Source organism: Sander lucioperca, chromosome 5 (assembly GCF_008315115.2).
Source record: "Sander lucioperca isolate FBNREF2018 chromosome 5, SLUC_FBN_1.2, whole genome shotgun sequence".
NCBI lineage: Eukaryota > Metazoa > Chordata > Actinopteri > Perciformes > Percidae > Sander > Sander lucioperca.
This window is the reverse complement of record NC_050177.1, coordinates 44,824,642-44,844,023: the sequence shown is the minus strand read 5'-3', so window position 1 is coordinate 44,844,023 and position 19,382 is coordinate 44,824,642. Positions and strand designations below refer to the sequence as shown.

Below are 19,382 nucleotides of genomic sequence, written 5' to 3'. Positions count from 1 at the left end.
AGCTGTAGTCGATGCATTTCTTTAGCCTATTCTTTATAAGTCAGTATAATAGAGGAGAGAGGGGACGGTAGTTGCACTTACCAAACTGTCGCAAATAAAACACGCCACAAAATGAATATTCGTATAGAATATTCGTATAGAAACAGCCAAATCCAATTGACAAAATTTTGAGTCGGGTGTAGCCCCACATTATTTTCTATATAGCACACACATTTAGTTTATTTTGTAATGTCAATACAAGTTTAATATTTGAGACTTAATTTTGAGTTGTTGGCAAACTAGTCTGTCAAGTGGTCCTTATTTAATTAATTGTGTTGCTGCATTTTGTGCATCCTCATGTGTGTAGACCACTTAGAATATTAATCTGAGCCTGTCAGTGGCAAAACAAGCACTTTTGTGAAGGTAAATACAAACTGGACAATTGCCCTATTAACTTAAATTGTAGTTTATTTCGCTGCTGCCGACTGCATTGATCTCGCTTAATACTGGACCAATGTCAAAGATTTTTATTCCCAGTCACTTAGACACAAAAACATAGGAAAATAGGGTCCAGGTTGAAAAAAAGCGGTAGTTACCCTTTAAGTTATTGAAAAAGCTTCAGAGTTCTGGGAGAAGATCCTGCAGACAGAAAGGGGCTAAAGTGAAAGAGAAGGTGTTGAATGATCAAAAAAGTATGTGATTGAAAGGTAACAGGGAGTGAGGACAAAATATAGAATAGGAAAACAGAGGAATGGAAATAGACGCATAGGTGAAAAGACAAGAGACAAGACACACAGCAGAAATGCAGCATGTTTTTGGAAGATGGAGGAAAAAGAAAGTGCTGTGACGAAAGATGTGACTTTTCTGGAAAAGTGCGAGAAATTAGACGCAACGTGTGTGTATGGAGGGGGGTGCAGCAGAAGAGAGATGAGGGACAGAGGCACTTTGGGGTGGGGGTGGGGGGTGCCGATTGCAAACACATTCACAAGGCTGCATGTCAGAGATAGCACAACAAAAGAAGCAGCAGATTAAAATTATTATAATTATCAAGTCAGTAATTAATACAAAAGCTTCTATAGCGCAGAGCGGATTAGCCTACAGGTCATTGACGCACTGCACTGTGGAGAACACGTGTGCAGTACACACACACACACACACACACACAATAGAGCAAAGACCCCCCCCCCCAACACATACACACAATAAACCAGTTAGTTAATATTCAGGCATTAAACCAGTTCTAAAATAATAAAAAACTGTGCAGCAACAGAGTGAGTCGTCATGCTCACTCTGTTGCTTTAAGTGTAGATTTAAATTCCTAATCCACACACACACACACACACACACACACACACACACAACCAAAAGAGCTTGATAAAGTAGCGACAGGGCAATCTGTCATGGCTGGCTAGCTGGTCACATAAGGTTAATAGATTCCCCTCTGTTTCACATCCCCTCAGCCTTCATCACCATCATCAACATCTCTTACCATAGTGGTATATCACCAGTGACTCTCATAAGTTGTATGGTTGTACAGTTGTACGGCTTTTACATCTAGATGAGCTCCATTTTATTTGCAGTACTAATAGCTGTGAAGCAGAAAATGCGCTCATGGATGTAAAAAAAAAAAAAAAAAAAAGACAAAAAACACACTCAGTACTGTCAGTGCTACTTTTAAAGATATGATGCAGAACTACAATTTGCAGAGGGTAGCAATTTAAAAGAGCCTTATGTAAAGGTTAGTTTGTCACTCTAAATGTTCCTTTAAAGAGAGCATGGCTGGTTGGTAAGAGAGTGTGATTGCCACCCTTTGGACAACTCCTGTAACTACAATAGGCAGTGTTGCTTTTATTTTAGAGCTATCAGTGGAAACTTGTTTGAAAATGTATATTTTATCAAGCATAGAAAAGCTCAGTTGGAATAAAATATGTTACCCTGACAGCATTAGGAAACCATTTTTTTCACAATACCGCAACCTGTAGCTAAACCAGCTTTCAGTCACACTTTATTTAAACCCTTTCATTTGGCATTTACAAGCAGTATATGAACAAATCATACATGGTTTCGAACACACTATAATGTCATTGTTAGCAGATATGAGGACATTTTGAAGTGTTTGTATTAATATATTTCTTTATAATTTCTCTTTGTAACAATAACTCCTGTGAATAATAATTTAATATAATAACGAAATAATAAGCATTCATTATGCTCATTATGCTTATTATATTTATAAATACTTAATCTTGCTCTCATGACAACTGAGCAACCTCTATCCCCTGATGAAGGCCTTGAGTTCAGGGAGGAAATTAAGTAAGTGGACTTTGAGCTTGAACACATACAAGCATAAAACATAAACATAAAACATAAAAAGTTTTATGTCCACATGTGAATGATTTGTACATGTGTATAAACAGTAAATGCTACACACTGTAAAGTTGTGTTCATGTGTGAATCATATATAATTAAATATGATTGAGGTCAAGCCTTCATTCATCTGTTCATACACCGTTCAGATGCTTGATAGGTTAGGACATACATACATACAAAAGTGTTTACTTACACACTCAGAAACATCTTTATATTCTAGTTAACTCACAAAAGAGATTCACGAGATTCACACACAAACATATGCCTACCTACCACATCCCACAGTGACATCCCATAATAATCAGATACTGCCATCCTCACAGTCACAGTTACCCTGGAGTCTTGTCTCTGGAGTGAGGGCTTCCCTGACACGTGGTGTAGTAATGCCACAACATAACGAAAGACTTTAATAGAAGCAGTCATATTTTAATCCATGATAATTTAGTTAGCCTGACTGTTTGCATAATTTAATGCCAAAAAACCTGCTGCCTGCCTGCCTGCCTCACGCTTGTGTGTCAGAGTCTGTGTTACTTAGAGTTGGCATGTACAACTGGCTGTGTGAGATAAATGTAAGATGGGTTTTTGCCTCAGGGTTTTGGTTTCCCTTCGTACTGATCACTTTTTTTTTTATAACAAAATCAACACATTCCTATACAGATATTTCAGAGTAATTTTCAGAAAATGCTTTCTTTCAATAGGCATGTGATGCTGTGCGTATAATGGATGACCAAAATTTCCCTCGTTTCGAGAACAATTTGCCCTTGGTAAATGGATGTTTCTTAAATTCTTGTGCCTTGATAAATATTGGGTCTTTCTCTAATTTCCTTACAGAAAATCAATAAAGTTTTATGAGCACTTTAGGTACTGTTGGTAATATTTTTTCTTGGAGTGAGCTGACTTAATGTAGCGGTGAATGGAAATGTTTTTCCAGAAGCAGAAGATGAAATACACTGCAGCACACTGCTTACAAACAGGTAATGTATAAAAGCTGCTATTTCCTCCATTAGAAAATGAAAGCTGGATATTAAAATACATTGTTCACCGGTGGGACCTGTCACTGTCACTATTGGCCCACTTATCATCTCCTGAGAGTGGCTGCTGGCCAGTCAATGGATGCATTCTTGTGAGTTAGTTGTCAAATATTGCCTGAAGATAATCAGACCATTGTGTTAATCTAGGGAAGTGAAGTAAATTCAAGCCATTACAATGCAGAGGAGAAATTATCTCATTGTTAGATTGATCTACCTTATTAAAATAACTTTTCTTCTTGTTTTCTCACATTAACCAGCATTTAAAAAAAAGTCAAAAACCACAAAGCCAGACTGCATGAGGATGAACACATACAAGTGCAAAATATGAAAATACCCCACAAAGTTTTAGTGATTCCGAGAAATTATTATACATTTTTTCCCAGCAAGATAAACACTTTTCTCAGTTCAATTCTGGTCAGCCTCAATAAACCAAACGACCCCGAGCTAAGTGAAGATAAGACAGGGAGTGATGTCCCGGGCATGAAACCAATAAAACAGGATTTTACGCCTTCTGTATTTCATAATCAAACAAACAACCTGTACAGCTCTAAGAAACTTGATGTTTCACTTTCCATCCTGTCCATATACAAGAATTGTTTACATTTCCTTTCTATAGTAAGTCATTAAGACATATGACCAGATTTCCTCAGAAGCCTTGGGTGCATTGACGCATAAGCTCTCTCTTACACACACATGCATAATGCACATGGTGTGATGTCACATGCCGCTGCCGATATCAGTAAAACTATTTGCAGAACAGAACAAATCTCCATTGATAAAGTTGAGGGAAATCGTCTTCTACTAGCAACAGCACAGGCCTAGCAGGCATATCAGGCATGCAGTTTACACACATCATGTGCCCAGATAGTATTTAGATCCAGCTGAGTTTACACCTGACCTGCTACTATTTGACTGCTTATGTGGGGAAACTAACCCCCAGGCACACAACTAGAGAAGGGACTGCAGTGGCTATTTGGCACCTTCCCTCAGTGGGGGGTATGAATAATGCATTTACAATCCACTACATACTGTATGTCAGTGGTTTTTAAAGTTGTTTTTTTTTATAAAATAATGTTTTCATACAAATGAATTGTCAATTTGCCCTACTACCATTTAGAATTAAACTATTTATTTACTTACTTTTTCAACTGTTATATACTTTTACCTAACTTTTTAAAAGATAAATCAATTACATTTAAGTATTTCAATCGTTTATCGATTACTTTTAGCTAACTCTTTAAAGATGGTTTATCCATGAATTTTAGCGTTGATCTATTTTATTAGATTTTTTTTTTTCTGGTGTGTCAAGTTCGCGCCAACGTTTACTACTTTCCAGACTCCTTTATCATATTGCTCAATTTAACAGATCTGAGTTCCCTGTTAAACAGATGATACTATATATTATGTCATGTATATTGTATCCTATTAGTTTATGTATATTCTGTATGTGTGCTGTGTGTCTGATATTTTGCTGCTGCAACACTGGAATTTCCCATTTTTTGGGATCAATAAAAATCTATCTATCTATCTATCTATCTATCTATCTATCTATCTTATCTATCTTATCTATCTACTCCTAAATCATAACATATTACTTTGTATGACTCCTAAAGAAAGACGTTTCATTTCGGCTTATATTTAACTTTAACAGCTCTTCTGTGAACTAAATAAATAAACTGAAGTAAGATGTGTAACCTTACTGTTTGACATCTTGAAACTGCCAGTCAGCACGTCCACACACTTTTTATCATCATGTGATTTCATTTAATCAGAGCTCTGCTTTGTGAAACATGACTAATTTACCAGAAGAATTGAGTGAATTGTGAAAAGTCTGTTTGATGTGACCTGAGTGAACAGATTCCACTGCATCCACAAATGTGTTTATGTCTGTGTATTTGTGACCAAGACCCATTTTTACTTAAAGTGTGAACACACACACACACACACACACACACACACACACACACACACACACACACACACACACACGTGAGGGAACTTTATAGCCTCTTTATTTGGGTCATGTGAGTGGGGGCTCAGTGCTGATTTGGCCCCACTTCAAAACACTGACACTGCCTCGAGCCTTCATTAATAAACGAATAACATATCCAACATAAGTCATTTTCTACAAGGGAAACTACTTTAGATATCTATAACAGATGGAAACCATATGTAAACATACACCAACATATAGAACAAGTAATATGTGTGACTCTAGGGGAAAAGATAGAGTACTGCAGAGGTGGAGAAAGTGTGTTAAGAAACACATTGTGGTCTGTTATCAGGGAGTATGTGTGTGTTAGGCGGACGCAGGGAGGACAGTGTGGCAGGGTAAATGATGACAGTATTGATCTCTGATGCTCTTTTATAGCCCTGCCATGTCAGTTTAGCACCTTGGCAACACTCGCTTTAGAGCTACATCAATACTGAACTCTGGCACTCAGCAAAAGACAGATAGAGAGAGACAGATAGATAGAGAGGGAGAGGGAAGACAAATAAATAGAAAGAAGTGCAACATCAAGGTAAAGACTTGACCGCTCTAACTTTAAGAGTGAAGTGAGGACACAGACACCAAAGTTATCCATGTGGCCCTGATGGATTGTTAGCTGCATGCTAACACTTAATTAAAGGAATACTTCACCGATCTTGAGTGTCTAGGTTTCTATGGACATCTTGATTTGTTTTGACACGTTTATTTGCCAAGACTCTTGGTTGACATTGAAGTACTTTGTATCTGTTGTAAATCCAAGCTGAGTGAAAAGAACAAACTTTTCACAGCCATTTTCCAAGCCTACAGGTAGCAAGTGTTTGTTATTCAAAATAGAGATTCCGTGGAATAATCCATTCCATTCCAAGAGTAAAAAGTTGTCAATGTTAGCAACAACACAAAACTAAGAAAACATCAGTTAGCTAGATGCTAATAGTATGCTTAATTATTGCAGTTGTAAAAACTTATCAAATATCTTCACACAGAGAGAGATTGTGGTTAGTCATGGAAGACCATGGACAGCTAATAATAAGTGGATGAATTAATATGTGGTTGCTTATCAGAAAGTAGTTTAAAAACAAACAAACAGGCTGTATACAATCTGGTAAGTCTTTACTTTTGATACAGCTAGCTGCCCACTATCCTTAAATATAATGTATGCTACATTGTTAGTATATTGTAAAGAATCTACTGAAGACATTGCTGTCTGTCTTTTCATCTCATATCTCTGCAAAAAATGATCCCAGTTGGAGGGCATACAATCCAGCCTCCTACTTGGAAGAATAACATTTAAAAATCCTTCAAGTCAAAATTCCCATCCAGAAATCCACATTTTCTCAAATTGTTTCCTGACAGTTGGGTGTCTCAATCTTGCAGGACATTTAGAGCATAGATTTTTTTTTTTTTTTTAAATGCGAGCACAAAAATGATATTATCACACAGAGACTTATTTAATTTCAATGACCTTTCCTGTGCTTTATAAAAGCATTTGTGGGTATCCTATTATCCACATAAGCGCATAATACTTTACCTCTCATTTAGTTTTAGTCAGTTGCCCTTTCTCAAATTCCCTGATCTGCTCAAGTCTGCCGGAGTGTTACATTGTGCCACAATCTCAGCTAATCAGAGATTGGTGTAGATCATTTCTGATTGGCTGATTTGTCTTAGTATGTGCCAGAGCCATACTCTATCACTCTGGTATGTGCATGCAAACAATTGTTTTTGTTGTTTTTTTTAGAATGTCTGCTCTGGATTGAGACAAAAATATAATGCCACACATATCAGCTTATTGTTTTTGTGCCTGCGTCTACACAACTAGGTCTGTATTATGTTTCTGTTGTTGAGTAATGGCTGGATTGACATTTAGCCTCTACGACTTTATAATAATGATTCATTCAGTAATCCTAGTGTCAAAAATGGGCTTGAAGTACTGTTTCCATTATTTTGTCCACTTGTATTCATGCTTGCTGCAGTTGTTCAGAGTGATTAACTGCCACCTGGTGTTGGATAACATTCACTTGGAATTGACGGTTTTGAAATCGGTCCCCTCGGATGCTCCAATTCAGTTTGGTGAAGCAGAAAATTAACCCTGTTCGCATTATCTGATAGCCACTAAGTATTGGATTTCAACTGCGGAAAACAAAACATGCAAACATCTATTACTACAGCACCGCGCAGCACTCGTACTCAACTCAAAGGTTTAATTACCTTGTTGGATCAGTGTGGATTAATGTTCAATTATGGGCCGTTCCACTGCTTTTTGTTTGTTTGTAGATGTAAATGATATAACTGAATGTGTTCAGTGGGTAGTATAAAACCAAGACACCACGCAAGACAGCTCAAGTTTAACCTAGTTTTTTTTACCACTACATCAAATAATATAAGTGTACGCATATATACAGGACTTTTTATTGAATGTGTGTTACTGACCGGTCACAGGAGCAGGCCACCAGTACGCTGAGCAGGTTGTAGATGATGAAGGTGAAGATGACCGCTGTGATGGTGCCACGGGGGATGGCGTAGCTAGGATTCTTCAGGTCACCTGGTAGAAAGACAGGTTTACTGTGTGTCCAAACACAGATAATCAGGGCACACGCACGCACGCACCAAGTGTAATTATGGTCAGCTCTTGTGCCTGACTGATGGGGAAGTGATATTGATAACTGTTGTGATTTACGCATAACAGCGTCAGCTATTTTTTTGCCAGCTTTCATCCTGTTTTAGGAAGCAGCGACTGTATTGCGTTTTGCCTGTAAAACCGTGTCTGTGATCTTCATATTTATGTCGAATTATAGTTTGCTCTTCTTATGTAAAATATGCGGCTCTGGTAGATGTTTGCGATTGGTCATGCTGTTGACCACCGTCGTGACACAGCTTATGCTGGACCGCGGTTGTTAGGTTAGGTGAAGCCAGGTAACCTAAATAAATCCAGGGCATGTTGATCTTGATTCGTAGTACAGGCCTCTGATCTCACCTACCTGACATGTTCGAGCCTGCCATGATGCCGGTGCAGCCATTAAACATTACAGCAAAAACGGTGGCAAAAGTCATCGTGGTTCCTGTTGTGTAATCCACAGTGTAGTCAGCTGAGGGAAGAGATAACAACGGATAAGTCACTGTAGGTGTGCTTTTATTAGCACCATTAGTCTTCTAAAAGAAAGTTCAATTTGGTTTGTTGGCAGACACTCCTCTGTACCTGCTCGCCACCAAACCTCATCATGTTTTACAGCGTTTGAGAAAACCATTCCCTACACATCTTTTCTGCTGTTTGCAGAGCAGCAACTAATCTATCACAGGATGTTGGATCTATTTATATATATAAAAAAAAAAGAATCTTCTTTTAGGCCTTCGTTGCTGTATATGTATAATTGGAAATAAATATATCTTACAAAGACACCTTTGATCACCATTTCCAAACCTGTTTACCTTGGATCACGTCATTAACACTTTAACTTTAACTAACACTTCACAACGTTGTGCTCTTGTTTTTCTGTCAATGAATGATAGCAGTTTTCTCTGAGGGAGTCCCAACAAGAACAAAGGCCATATAAAGTACTGTGCTTTACTGATTAACGAAAGTACAACATGTATTGTTTTGTATTGTAGGAAGTTAAATAAAGAAAATAATCTAACAGCTAATATCAACAGTTACATTTGTAAGGCACCCTTTGCTCCTTACAATGTAATAATTAGATCCAATTTAGCTTTTTCTCTGGACTTTAAATTATTCACATGTAAAATTATGATTTTACATGTCAGTGTGTATGTGTGTGTGTTTGTGTTCTCTTTCGTCAGATCTTGGAATTATTCAAAGCTTGAATGTGTAATAGCTCTCACATGTGCCTGAGTGCATGCCGGAGTTACACCAATTAGCTCAGTAATCATGGGCTTAGATATAAATCCCTGCAAACAGAGTGGAGTGCTTCAATAGATTTCCATGGACAACATTAGTCCTCTGCCAACAGTGCAGGAAAAGCTATTGTACTTTGATTTTTTTTTTTAAATAAGGGCACACTGGTGCTGGCAACAGGAAAATCATTAGCCACCAAAGCAGAGCAGGGCTGTAGTCAAGTCCACCTTCGTTGAGTCCAAGACCAGGACTAGTCGAGACCGAGTCAAGACCGAGTCCAAATGAGAGACACTCAATACCAAGACAGAAAAAAAAGAATCCTTTTCAAGACCTGTTCATAATTGATATGATGTGAGAGACAGTATATCTTCTACTTTAAGATAATTTTGCTTTATTATTTGTAATAATCAAAAAGCAAGTGCAGAGTAACACACTATAGGATCAAATTAAGCCATATTATTTACTTAAAATATAAAATGGGTTCCCATTCTTGACCTTAATACTTGTCCTGAAGAATTCATAGTACAAACTGCTCGATGACATTGTGTCTGTGGCCAAAATGAAAATGATTGATAACTGATGATTGAGGTAGCCTACTGTATATAATGCAGCCAGGCGTATACCAAGAGACCAATCTCAATGTCTGTTCTAGATGGATTTTGAATTAAACTAATACCTGTTTTCTGAACGAGTGCACTTCATCAATGGTTTTGTTTTGAAGGAGGAAGTTACTTTAGAACAAAAGCATATAGTGCTGGACTCGGTCGAGACCAACTAGAATATTTGGCGAGTCCAATGGCCGAGTCTGAGACAAGTCCGAGTCCAAATACCAACGAGTCCAAGACGGGTCCGAGACAACAGAAAAGTGTATCAAGTCCGAACTCAAGTACGACAGGGAGGGGGTTACTGAGATACATTAGATGTCCTGTAAAGTCTATGTTACTGAGGTCATGCTTTCAAACAATAATTTATTAAGAAAATTCTCAAACCTATTGTTCACACATCAGATCAAGTGACAAATCAGTCATCAATAGCTCTATTATAATAATCTTTTTGCGGGTTGTTGTTGCAATACAATAAATCAATAGAATTAACAAGTACAAGTACCTTTTCAGTCCCAGTTAAAAGCTGGAGAACACTTTGATTGCTTAAAGCCTCTGAGAAAAGAATGTGTGCTGAAATGCCTTTTACAGTATGGCAGCTTAACTAGGGGCACAATCTAGTCCAAGCCTTACATTGTACATTCATTCAAAATATATATATATATATATATATATATATATATAAAATAAGGTATTACTTTCATGTAATGTAGTGGTAAAAACTGATCAATGCTTAATGTCAGACTACAAACCTACTGCTGTTGACCTTTGTCCTGTATACACATTCAAGTCTGCCATTGGCCTGATGTCAACGACTTTGCCTCATTCATAAGTGAAGTCTTGTGTTTAGTGCAAGTAAGCAACAGTAATATAGCGTTAAGTTTGAATGCTTGGTATGAGCACAACCTGAGAGAACTATTTTTGGCACAGCCTCATCCCCCTTACCCCACAGGTTCCCGAGCAGCGTGTCCAACTTGAAGCCAGTGAAGTTGGCGGTGGTGGGAAACCTGGGGCCTGTTCCATTGGCTGTTGGGTTAAATGCGGCAGAACTGGGAAGGACGATGGTACGAGGGTGTACAGCAAAGAAGCTGATGAAGATGGTGGCCAGGACCAACATGACCACCAGGAAGATGAGGAAGGTGGCTTTGGCGTAGATGTGGGCTCCCACCAGGCACACCAGTAGGCACAGCAGGGAGATGCCCGTGGCATAAAGCAGAGACCACCAGTAGCCCGACGGTAGGACCTGGTAGACAGAAGTGACCGCAGAGCCGTCTAGCGGTGGATGACATGGTAAAGGTGTCAAGGCAGGAGGGCAGGAGGTCATGAGGGAAAAGATATGTGGGGGAAGATTTGTTAATGCTTAAAAATGACTGACAGAATGTGTTCAAGAGTATAATGTTATAGCACAGAATGTCAATATGAAATGGTGCATTTAAAAAGCTTTGAAAAGACACAAACATCTTTTCACAGGAATAAACAATAATGTCTGTCTAACTTCCCTGCAACAGAAAATTCCTTTATTTACCCAGGAAACACTAACTAAGCTTTCAGCTCTATTTTATAAACGTCCTGCTTTATATTCACAGTTCTACGTTTTCACACCTGAGACTATTTTACCACAGTCAGTTGCAGCACATGGAAAACATTTCTTACTTGGTATCCTATGAATGTTCTTAGAGTTCTCACCAAGGCCCTGACATTTATTTGGCTGATTATTTTGTCAATTTACTTTAATATGCGTGCTATGTTAATTGTGGGGTCAAGGGTAGGTGAGCGAGGCATTGTTTTGTATATTGCTTGTATTTGTATTTTTTTTTTTTTTGTTTGTTTTTTTTCTATATGTACTGTATGTCTAATTTTTGTGTTTGTATATATGTGCAGGACCCCCTTGAAAATGAGATGCTACATCTCAAGGGGTTATCCTGAAATAAATTCAATATCCTCAATTCAATTTCCCTGATTTTTTTCATAACTATGTTAGTGTCTCGATGACCTAAGCCCTCCTGGTTTGTTAATGTTCTTTTCTTTTTTAGCATTTTTGCCTTTATTTGACAGGACAGTGTTGAAATGGGGGCTGAGAGAGAGCGGCATGATATGCAACAAAGGTCCCAAGGCCAGAATCTAACCCGGGCCGTTGCGGTTATACGGCATGCGCTGCAACCACTTGGCTACCAAGGTGCTCTGTTAATGTTGTTTTCTAAATGACTGAACTTTCTGGTTTGGAAAACCATTACTGGTAAACTACCGGTAAAAAAAACTGGTAAACTAACTAAAGAAAACGTATTAGAACATGTATTGAGCTATATTCCTAGAAAATCAATGATTTGTTAATTAACTAATATTCCTTGTCCAGCCAACTTGCTTAGCCCACTCTTATTCCAAAAATAACTAGACTCACAGTATTAGGATTGCTTTTGGTGCTATAATTTCTATAATAAAGGACTATAATGGGGCAGTGCAGTGGTAAACTCACAGCAAAAATGTGTTTTTTTGTTTGGATTTCGAACCTGCCAGCCGGCTGGTGCCTTTCTGTGTGGGGTTTGCGTGCCTGCATGGTTTCCCCGACATGCAGGTTAGTTTATTGGCAACTCTAAAATGAGAGTGTGAAAGGTTTTCTATCTTTATGTGTCAGCCCTGTAATTGACCTGTCCAGAGTCTATCCTGCCTCTCACCCAATACCAGCTGCCCACAACCCTCTAAAACAATAATAATAATAATAATAATAATTTGTAGTTGGCCTACAGTAAGTAATGCAAGTTATGGGAAAATGAATTAATGTTTGTGGATGGATTGGGATATCAATCAAAGTTTTGGGTGTGTTATTGTGAATATTGTGGTGTATCTTTGTTATAATGGGTGTTATATGTTGTAAGTTAAATGTATGTAAATCGTTTTTCTAAAATAATAGAATGACAAATGCTGATCTGGCAGCATTTCACAAGTTGTTAAAATGAAACTCACCTTCTGGCACTCCGAAGGTGGCCACAATGGCTTCAACCAGACCCAGCACGAAGAGAGCGCTGCCGCACACGTTGGCCAGGAAGAACATGAGGCCGATACTGCCACCAAACTCTGGACCCAACGCTCTGCTGATCATGTCTGAGTGAAGTTCAGGCAAAGTGCGCTTGTTTGTTAAATATGCTGTGAAAAACGTGTGTGTGTGTGTGTGTGTGTGTGTGTGTGTGTGTGTGTGTGTGTGTGTGTGTTTCTATTCATAAAGAACCTAATTAGTGTTAGGACCTTGACATCAGTGACATGAAGACGATGGTTGTTTCCTTTATGGAGGGCTGGCTTCTAGTTAACAATAGAAATATGTTTTTGGTCAGGATAACAGTTGAAAGAATATATAATAATAATAATAATAATAATAATAATAATAATTATTTGACATTTTGGGGAACACACTTCTTTGCTTTTCTGTTAAGAGTTAGATGAGAAGATACCACTCTCATGTCTGTACGGTCAATATCTGTCATCCACAGCCAGCAGACGGTTAGCTTAGTTTAGCATAAATACTGGAATCAGGAAGAACAGCTAGCCTGGCTCTGTCCAAAGTATATAACCCACAACTACAAACCAAAACTTGTAGTTTTCACACTTTTTGTATGGATTCAACAAATGAGATATAACATGCTAATTGGTGAGCTTTAGTGGTGCTGGTAGGTGGATTTATTTTACCTTTGGCCTAATTACTGCAGATGATCCATGTTTAATGAATAACTTTTATATAATCGTCTGCAGGAAGTCACTACTGCAACAACTAAATGTCCAGGAGACAAAGCTCTTTAATGTATGCATGTAAAGCATGTGTATCAACTTAAAGATGGGCTGTCCTGACTGATAAACAGCACTGATTGGGGTACTTTACCAAATTCCTGGCAGCGAAACATACTGGCCCCACCTTTATCTAAAGTAGTAAACAGTGTCTTATAGTGCAGATAATGAACAAATCAGACCCATTCAGTGTCACAGACAATGCTACATTACATAAACAAAGACACACTTTGTCTTGGTTTTAGTGTAGCAAGGAGTTCTACAAGTGTGTGCTCTTGATATGTTGACCATTGACAATGGGACTGATGCTACGCTGACTATCATGTGCAAATGTCATATGATTGTGTGTGTGTGTGTGTGTGTGTGTGTGTGTGTGTGTGTGTGTGTGTGTGTGTGTGTGTGTGTGTGTGTGTGTGTAAAGAGGATACAATAGGCGCCCCCGGCATCCAGGGCTCCATTGGTAGAGATGGCACAGACTGACAGCACGGTCATGCAGATGATGAAGTAGGCCACCAGGAGCATTGCAATGGCTTGGTACAGTCCGGAATGGCCCACCATGAATCCTAGTCAGACAAAAACACAGTCAGAAGAAAACCCTGACGACTTGGTCATCTGGTTGAAAGCAGAACTTTGGACTTGGCAGTAACACCAGTGTGGTTGAAGAAGGAAGTTAAACTTGCCATTAAGGAGCCCACACCCACAATGCAGAGGATGTGAGCATTCAAGAAGGCATGAGAAGTACATTAATGTGTACACTGTTATTACCATCATCCAGTCAACTAAGTGTGGATGATAGACAATGGATGAATCAAAATGAAAGTGACTATTGTACAAAATGACTCACTGCAAAATTCCTTCTTCTCTAAAAAATGAAGCTGGAATCACATGTTGAAAGTGATTCCAGATGCTGCATTCTGTGGTTCTAAGTAGGGCTGCAACGAATGATTCTTTTCATTTTCGATTAATATGATTTCTCAAATAATTGTTTGGTTTTATCAGAAAGTGGTGAAAAATATCGATCAGTGTTTCCCAAAAGCTCAAGATGACGTCCTCAAATGTCTGGTTTTGTCGACAACTCAAAGCTATTCAGTTTACTGTCATAAAGGAGTCAAGAAGCCAGAAAATAATCACATTTAAGAAGCTGGAAGAAAGAAATGTATTTTGATTCTCAAAATAGTTGCAGAATTATAATAGTTGACAACTAATCAATTAATCGATTATAATTGGCTGGAGCTGCTAGTTTAACATCAGGAACTATTTTATCAAAGACCAAAAGAAGAACAGAAAAGTTTTGCAACAAAACTAGTTCAGATGCGTGCACTGATTGATTGGAGTAACTATAATATCACATCTTCATAAGCAAAGTCATATGCATCTGATCTCAGTGTGTGTCAGGAGATATTTACACCATGTTAGACACACATTTCCCACATCACCACCCCGTTCTACTACTGTGATCTTTGATTATACAGCCAATGGCAGTGACTAACAGCATAATGCTGCTGTTTTCATGATCTGCTTTCATATATTGTACTGATGTGGGTGTCATGTCATCACACAGGAGCAGAACCAAAATCAAATGGAAAAGTCAGGAAGGCAGCAGACAGTGTTTAAATTAATACGTTTACTTTGTTTTAGGGGCGTAAAGTAGGGGTGGGAATCACCAGAGGCCTCACGATACGATATCACGATACTTATGTCACGATACGATATTATTGCGATTTTAAACATATTACTACCTTTTTTCCAACTTCAATTTTTTTCCCAATTTCAAATGATGTCCCCAAAAAGAAACTTTGTCAACATCTGTTTTATCTAAAAAGATACATTTATCTGTTTGTTCATCTCACTTATGGCTGGGCGATGACAAAATAACGGCAACATGTTCCTATTTACATGTTGTGATTTGTAGAGTCACAGCGTGTACAAAAAACAACGTAACATGAGACACAGCCATCTTCTAACCGTAAACAAACCGGGAACTATATTCTCAGGCGGAAGAATATAGTACTTGGGCGGAATGATTTGCTTTGCAGCAAACCTGTCTGAGAATATAGTTCCCGGTTTGTTTACGGTTAGAAGATGGCTGTGTCTCATGTTACGTTGTTTTTTGTACACGCTGTGACTCTACAAATCACAACATGTAAATAGGAACATGGTGGCGTTATTTTGTCACTTATTGGGAGCAGTAGGATTGCTGGAACCATTCACCTGCATGTACTGTGATGGGCTGCTGCCTCTGGAGCCGTCAGACCGCCTTACAGAACGCACGCGGCGATGAGAAGGGTATGTATCGACTTGTCTAACTCTTGGGGTTACGATGAATAAGCTAAATTCCCAATAAGTCGGCGTGTTCCTTTAAAACCAGGAAAAGACAACACTTATGCCATATTATGATATTACGATATCCAAAATCTAAGACGATATCTAGTCTCATATCACGATATCGATATAATATCGATATATTGCCCAGCTCTAATCTCACTTAAATTTTATTGCTGCAAAGTGGGATTGCCAAGCAGACAAACTAACCAACACATATATAATAAAAGATCGATACTTGGCATCTGTGTATCGATACAGTATTGCCACGAAAATATCACGATACTATGCTGTATCGATTTTTTCCCCCCACCCCTGGCATAAGCCCCTTACTTCCAGCTCCCTTGCTCAAACCACTCATCTTTAAACTCTACCATCATTTTGATTTCAACTACACACCTGTAAAGTTTCGTGACTGCATTTTGCACGGAACTATCGTGGTGACAAAATCTGTCTGCAGACAGACAGACAAAAGATATTAAAACCTATTCAAAGTACTCAAAACTGCCTCTGTGCTAGTTTCCGCTACAGTACAGTCCGCTACTCCAGGACCACAGCGTCACTGTCGCAGCTGGAATTGACAGTTTGATTTTAAAGACATGTTATCCAACAACACATAAGTCTCTTCATCCTCATCTATGTTGATGCTTTCACAGCTGACACATTTACAGTAGTTTCACATCCACAGTGAAACTACGGTTAGTTCCTGTGTAGAGTGGCGAGTTATAATGAGAATAGTAGTCTAAAGTCCTACACAGACTGCTACTATGTGGCTGCATGTGAGTCTGTGCATGTGTGTGTATACACTACAGTATGCGTGTCCACTGCACAGCAGCTGACATCTCACAAGACTGGGGGTGGGGGAGGTGGGGCGGGGAGTTAGAAAATAACTTGGAGATCCAACAAGGAGAGAAATACACAAGCACAAACACCCACATTACTGGAACTTAAGATGAGACAGAAGGAAAGATGAAGTTACATGTGAAAGGCTTGTTTTTGGTGCTTCTCTGTTGTCAATGGCCTCTTTTTTATGCTTTGACAGCAGAAATGTGAAACTGATTGCATGACATATTGTGATTACTTGCCTCACATACTTGCCACATTTTTAACAGGAAAACAGAACTTTTACACTCTAGACATGGACCAAAAGGACTTATTTCAGCCATTTATTCCCTTTCCTTACACATCATTACTCCATATGAAAACAGAAACCCTTTCCTCTAAATGAAGTTTGCATAGTGACCCCAAAACATTAAAACATTGAAGGATTTTACTGACTGTACACTTTTCTACAGATTATACCACTTTGAGGAAAATGTTACAACTACTCTATTCTGTGTAACTTAAACAATTAACCCCTGATCATCTGAAGCTTATCGCTTCAGATGCTTTTTCTTCTTACCCAATAAATGCAAAAAAGACTGAGGATATTCATCCACCTTGCAGGTCACATGCAAAGCTGTGTGAGATGTTGAGGGTTTCCATGTAAAAAGATACTAAGTCTAATAAATAGTGTCTACTGGTGACATTGTCACTGAACTAAAATGAATGCTAGATTAAATGATATAGGCCTAGTCAGGGTTAATTAACTTTTTCGTCCACCAGCCAAATGGCTATGAATGTTCACATTTTACCAGGCACTCAATAGATTACCATTGTTTGTTTTTTACCAATTGATTGCACTCAATTTGAATTTAATTGGTGATTTCATCTCTATCAAATCAAATCTGGGCAATTGAAAATTAAGGATTCCACAAAAAGGTTCAATTTTGACTCTCCCTTATGAACAGTACTGAACCAATGAGGGGAATACTTTAGATGGATTAATCATATCAGTTTAAATGTCATCAAGCATAACTTTATTTTAATAAAATCAACTTAGAATTGGCTCACGCACTGCTCAATAGTGCCCTCCATGGTTATTCAGATAGAAGAACTTTCACTATAAAAGTTCATGTTACTACAACAAGCCAACGTTGATTAATGTATTGCAAACCGAATTCAACAGTGCCTCCTAAATGGTCAACGCCATGTTATATACCATGAACCTTTACTGACAAGCTAGGAAACAATAAAATGTCAGAATTTTGAATGGGGTTTGGCGTAAGTTACCTATCTCTAAAAGGTGTGCAGTGATTTATATATCATGGACATCTGATATCATCAGCACTCACCTATTCTGAGAAACACTACCACGCTGAACATTGACAACAAGGTAGGTATCACTACACCGATGAAGACGGAGAGTTTCTTTGGTTGCCGCTGATGGCTAGACTTCTGCCGGGGGCTGCCATGGTGCTGTACCACGGCCAGCCCGAGCGGAGGTGACCGCGGCTCGGTTTCATTGACGCTGGTGGAGAGGCGGTAGTGGAGAAGAGGAGTCCGCTCTGTCATAGTGAAACCTGCCTCTTCACAAGCTTCACAACTTCATGAAGTGCTCTGAATAACTAACACTCCAGCTTTGCTCTTGGAATCGGACTGTTTCGCCTAATGACTCCGACACGTTTATAAACTTTTCCAATGTTTTTCTCGGAAATGAGTGACGCGTCCTGATTGCCGAGTGGTAAAAAACGTCACCTAGCTAGCTACATAGCAAAGTAGGAAATAAATAAATAATAAAACCAGCTTAGCAAACCTCTATATCAAAATTAAGTCCTTACACATATTATTAAAAAGTCAGTTAAAAGTCCACACAAACTGCCCGTGTCTAGCCAATGTGGCACTAAGGTTGATAGCGTTACTGAATAAAATATCATGTGACGTACTAAAGTAAAGTCGTCTCAACCAAAAGAACTTCCGGTTATAACTTCAGTATAAAAGTTACTGACAAGCTAGCGCTATGTAATTACTTGAAATCACTTGAAAATAAAAATACATTCCAACAGGATGGAATGTACATAAAACGTAAATTAAATTGTTCTTCTCGCCATAATATATGCCCTACTATAACATATTCATGACTAATAAATACCATAAAGGCTAGGATGAAAAAGTATATCATATAAACATCTATCAGCATACTCATGATATTAAAGCTATTGTCTGGTCAATCAAGTCAATCAGAATAAATCAGCAAGAGACATGCCAGCAGGCTACTTGACGGGAAATAAATAGCCTATATTTGTCTGGTTTTAAAGACAAATCCTTCAGTTTCCGGTTTTGTTCTGCCTGAAGGTATCTAGCTTGACAAACCTTTCTAACGGTTTTTCCTGTGTTTTCCATGGATGTAAGCCTGTTGCTTTCGGTCATATGATCAGGTTGGCTGGGCAAATCAGAGCACTGCATTGGTTCAGCCACCTGCTCATAGGAACTGCGAAGATAACCACTTAAAATCTGTAACTTGATGCATGTGACTTTACATTTACATAAAAAAAATAGAATTAAAAATGTAGTTACATTTGAACACGTCAGAACATAAAAAGATAAAAGTTTAAAACATTACGTATTATTTAATGCAGGTTGTTTTT

The 19,382-nt window shown here is 38.4% G+C and overlaps 1 protein-coding gene across 1 annotated transcript in view; it reads right to left on the bottom strand.

The window, feature by feature from the left end:
* The window catches only part of LOC116038911 (solute carrier family 12 member 9-like), a 49,992-nt gene extending 31,339 nt beyond the window's left edge, over window positions 1-18,653 (bottom strand). Inside the window, exons 1-6 of the mRNA XM_036001131.1 lie at window positions 18,090-18,653; window positions 14,022-14,156; window positions 12,781-12,918; window positions 10,765-11,091; window positions 8,346-8,453; window positions 7,798-7,909 (exon numbers count right to left, since the gene is read on the bottom strand). Coding sequence (XP_035857024.1) covers window positions 7,798-7,909; window positions 8,346-8,453; window positions 10,765-11,091; window positions 12,781-12,918; window positions 14,022-14,156; window positions 18,090-18,309 — 1,040 coding nt within the window. The 5' untranslated portion in view covers window positions 18,310-18,653. The remainder of the gene's footprint in view (window positions 1-7,797; window positions 7,910-8,345; window positions 8,454-10,764; window positions 11,092-12,780; window positions 12,919-14,021; window positions 14,157-18,089) is intronic.
* Window positions 18,654-19,382: the final 729 nt, after the last annotated feature.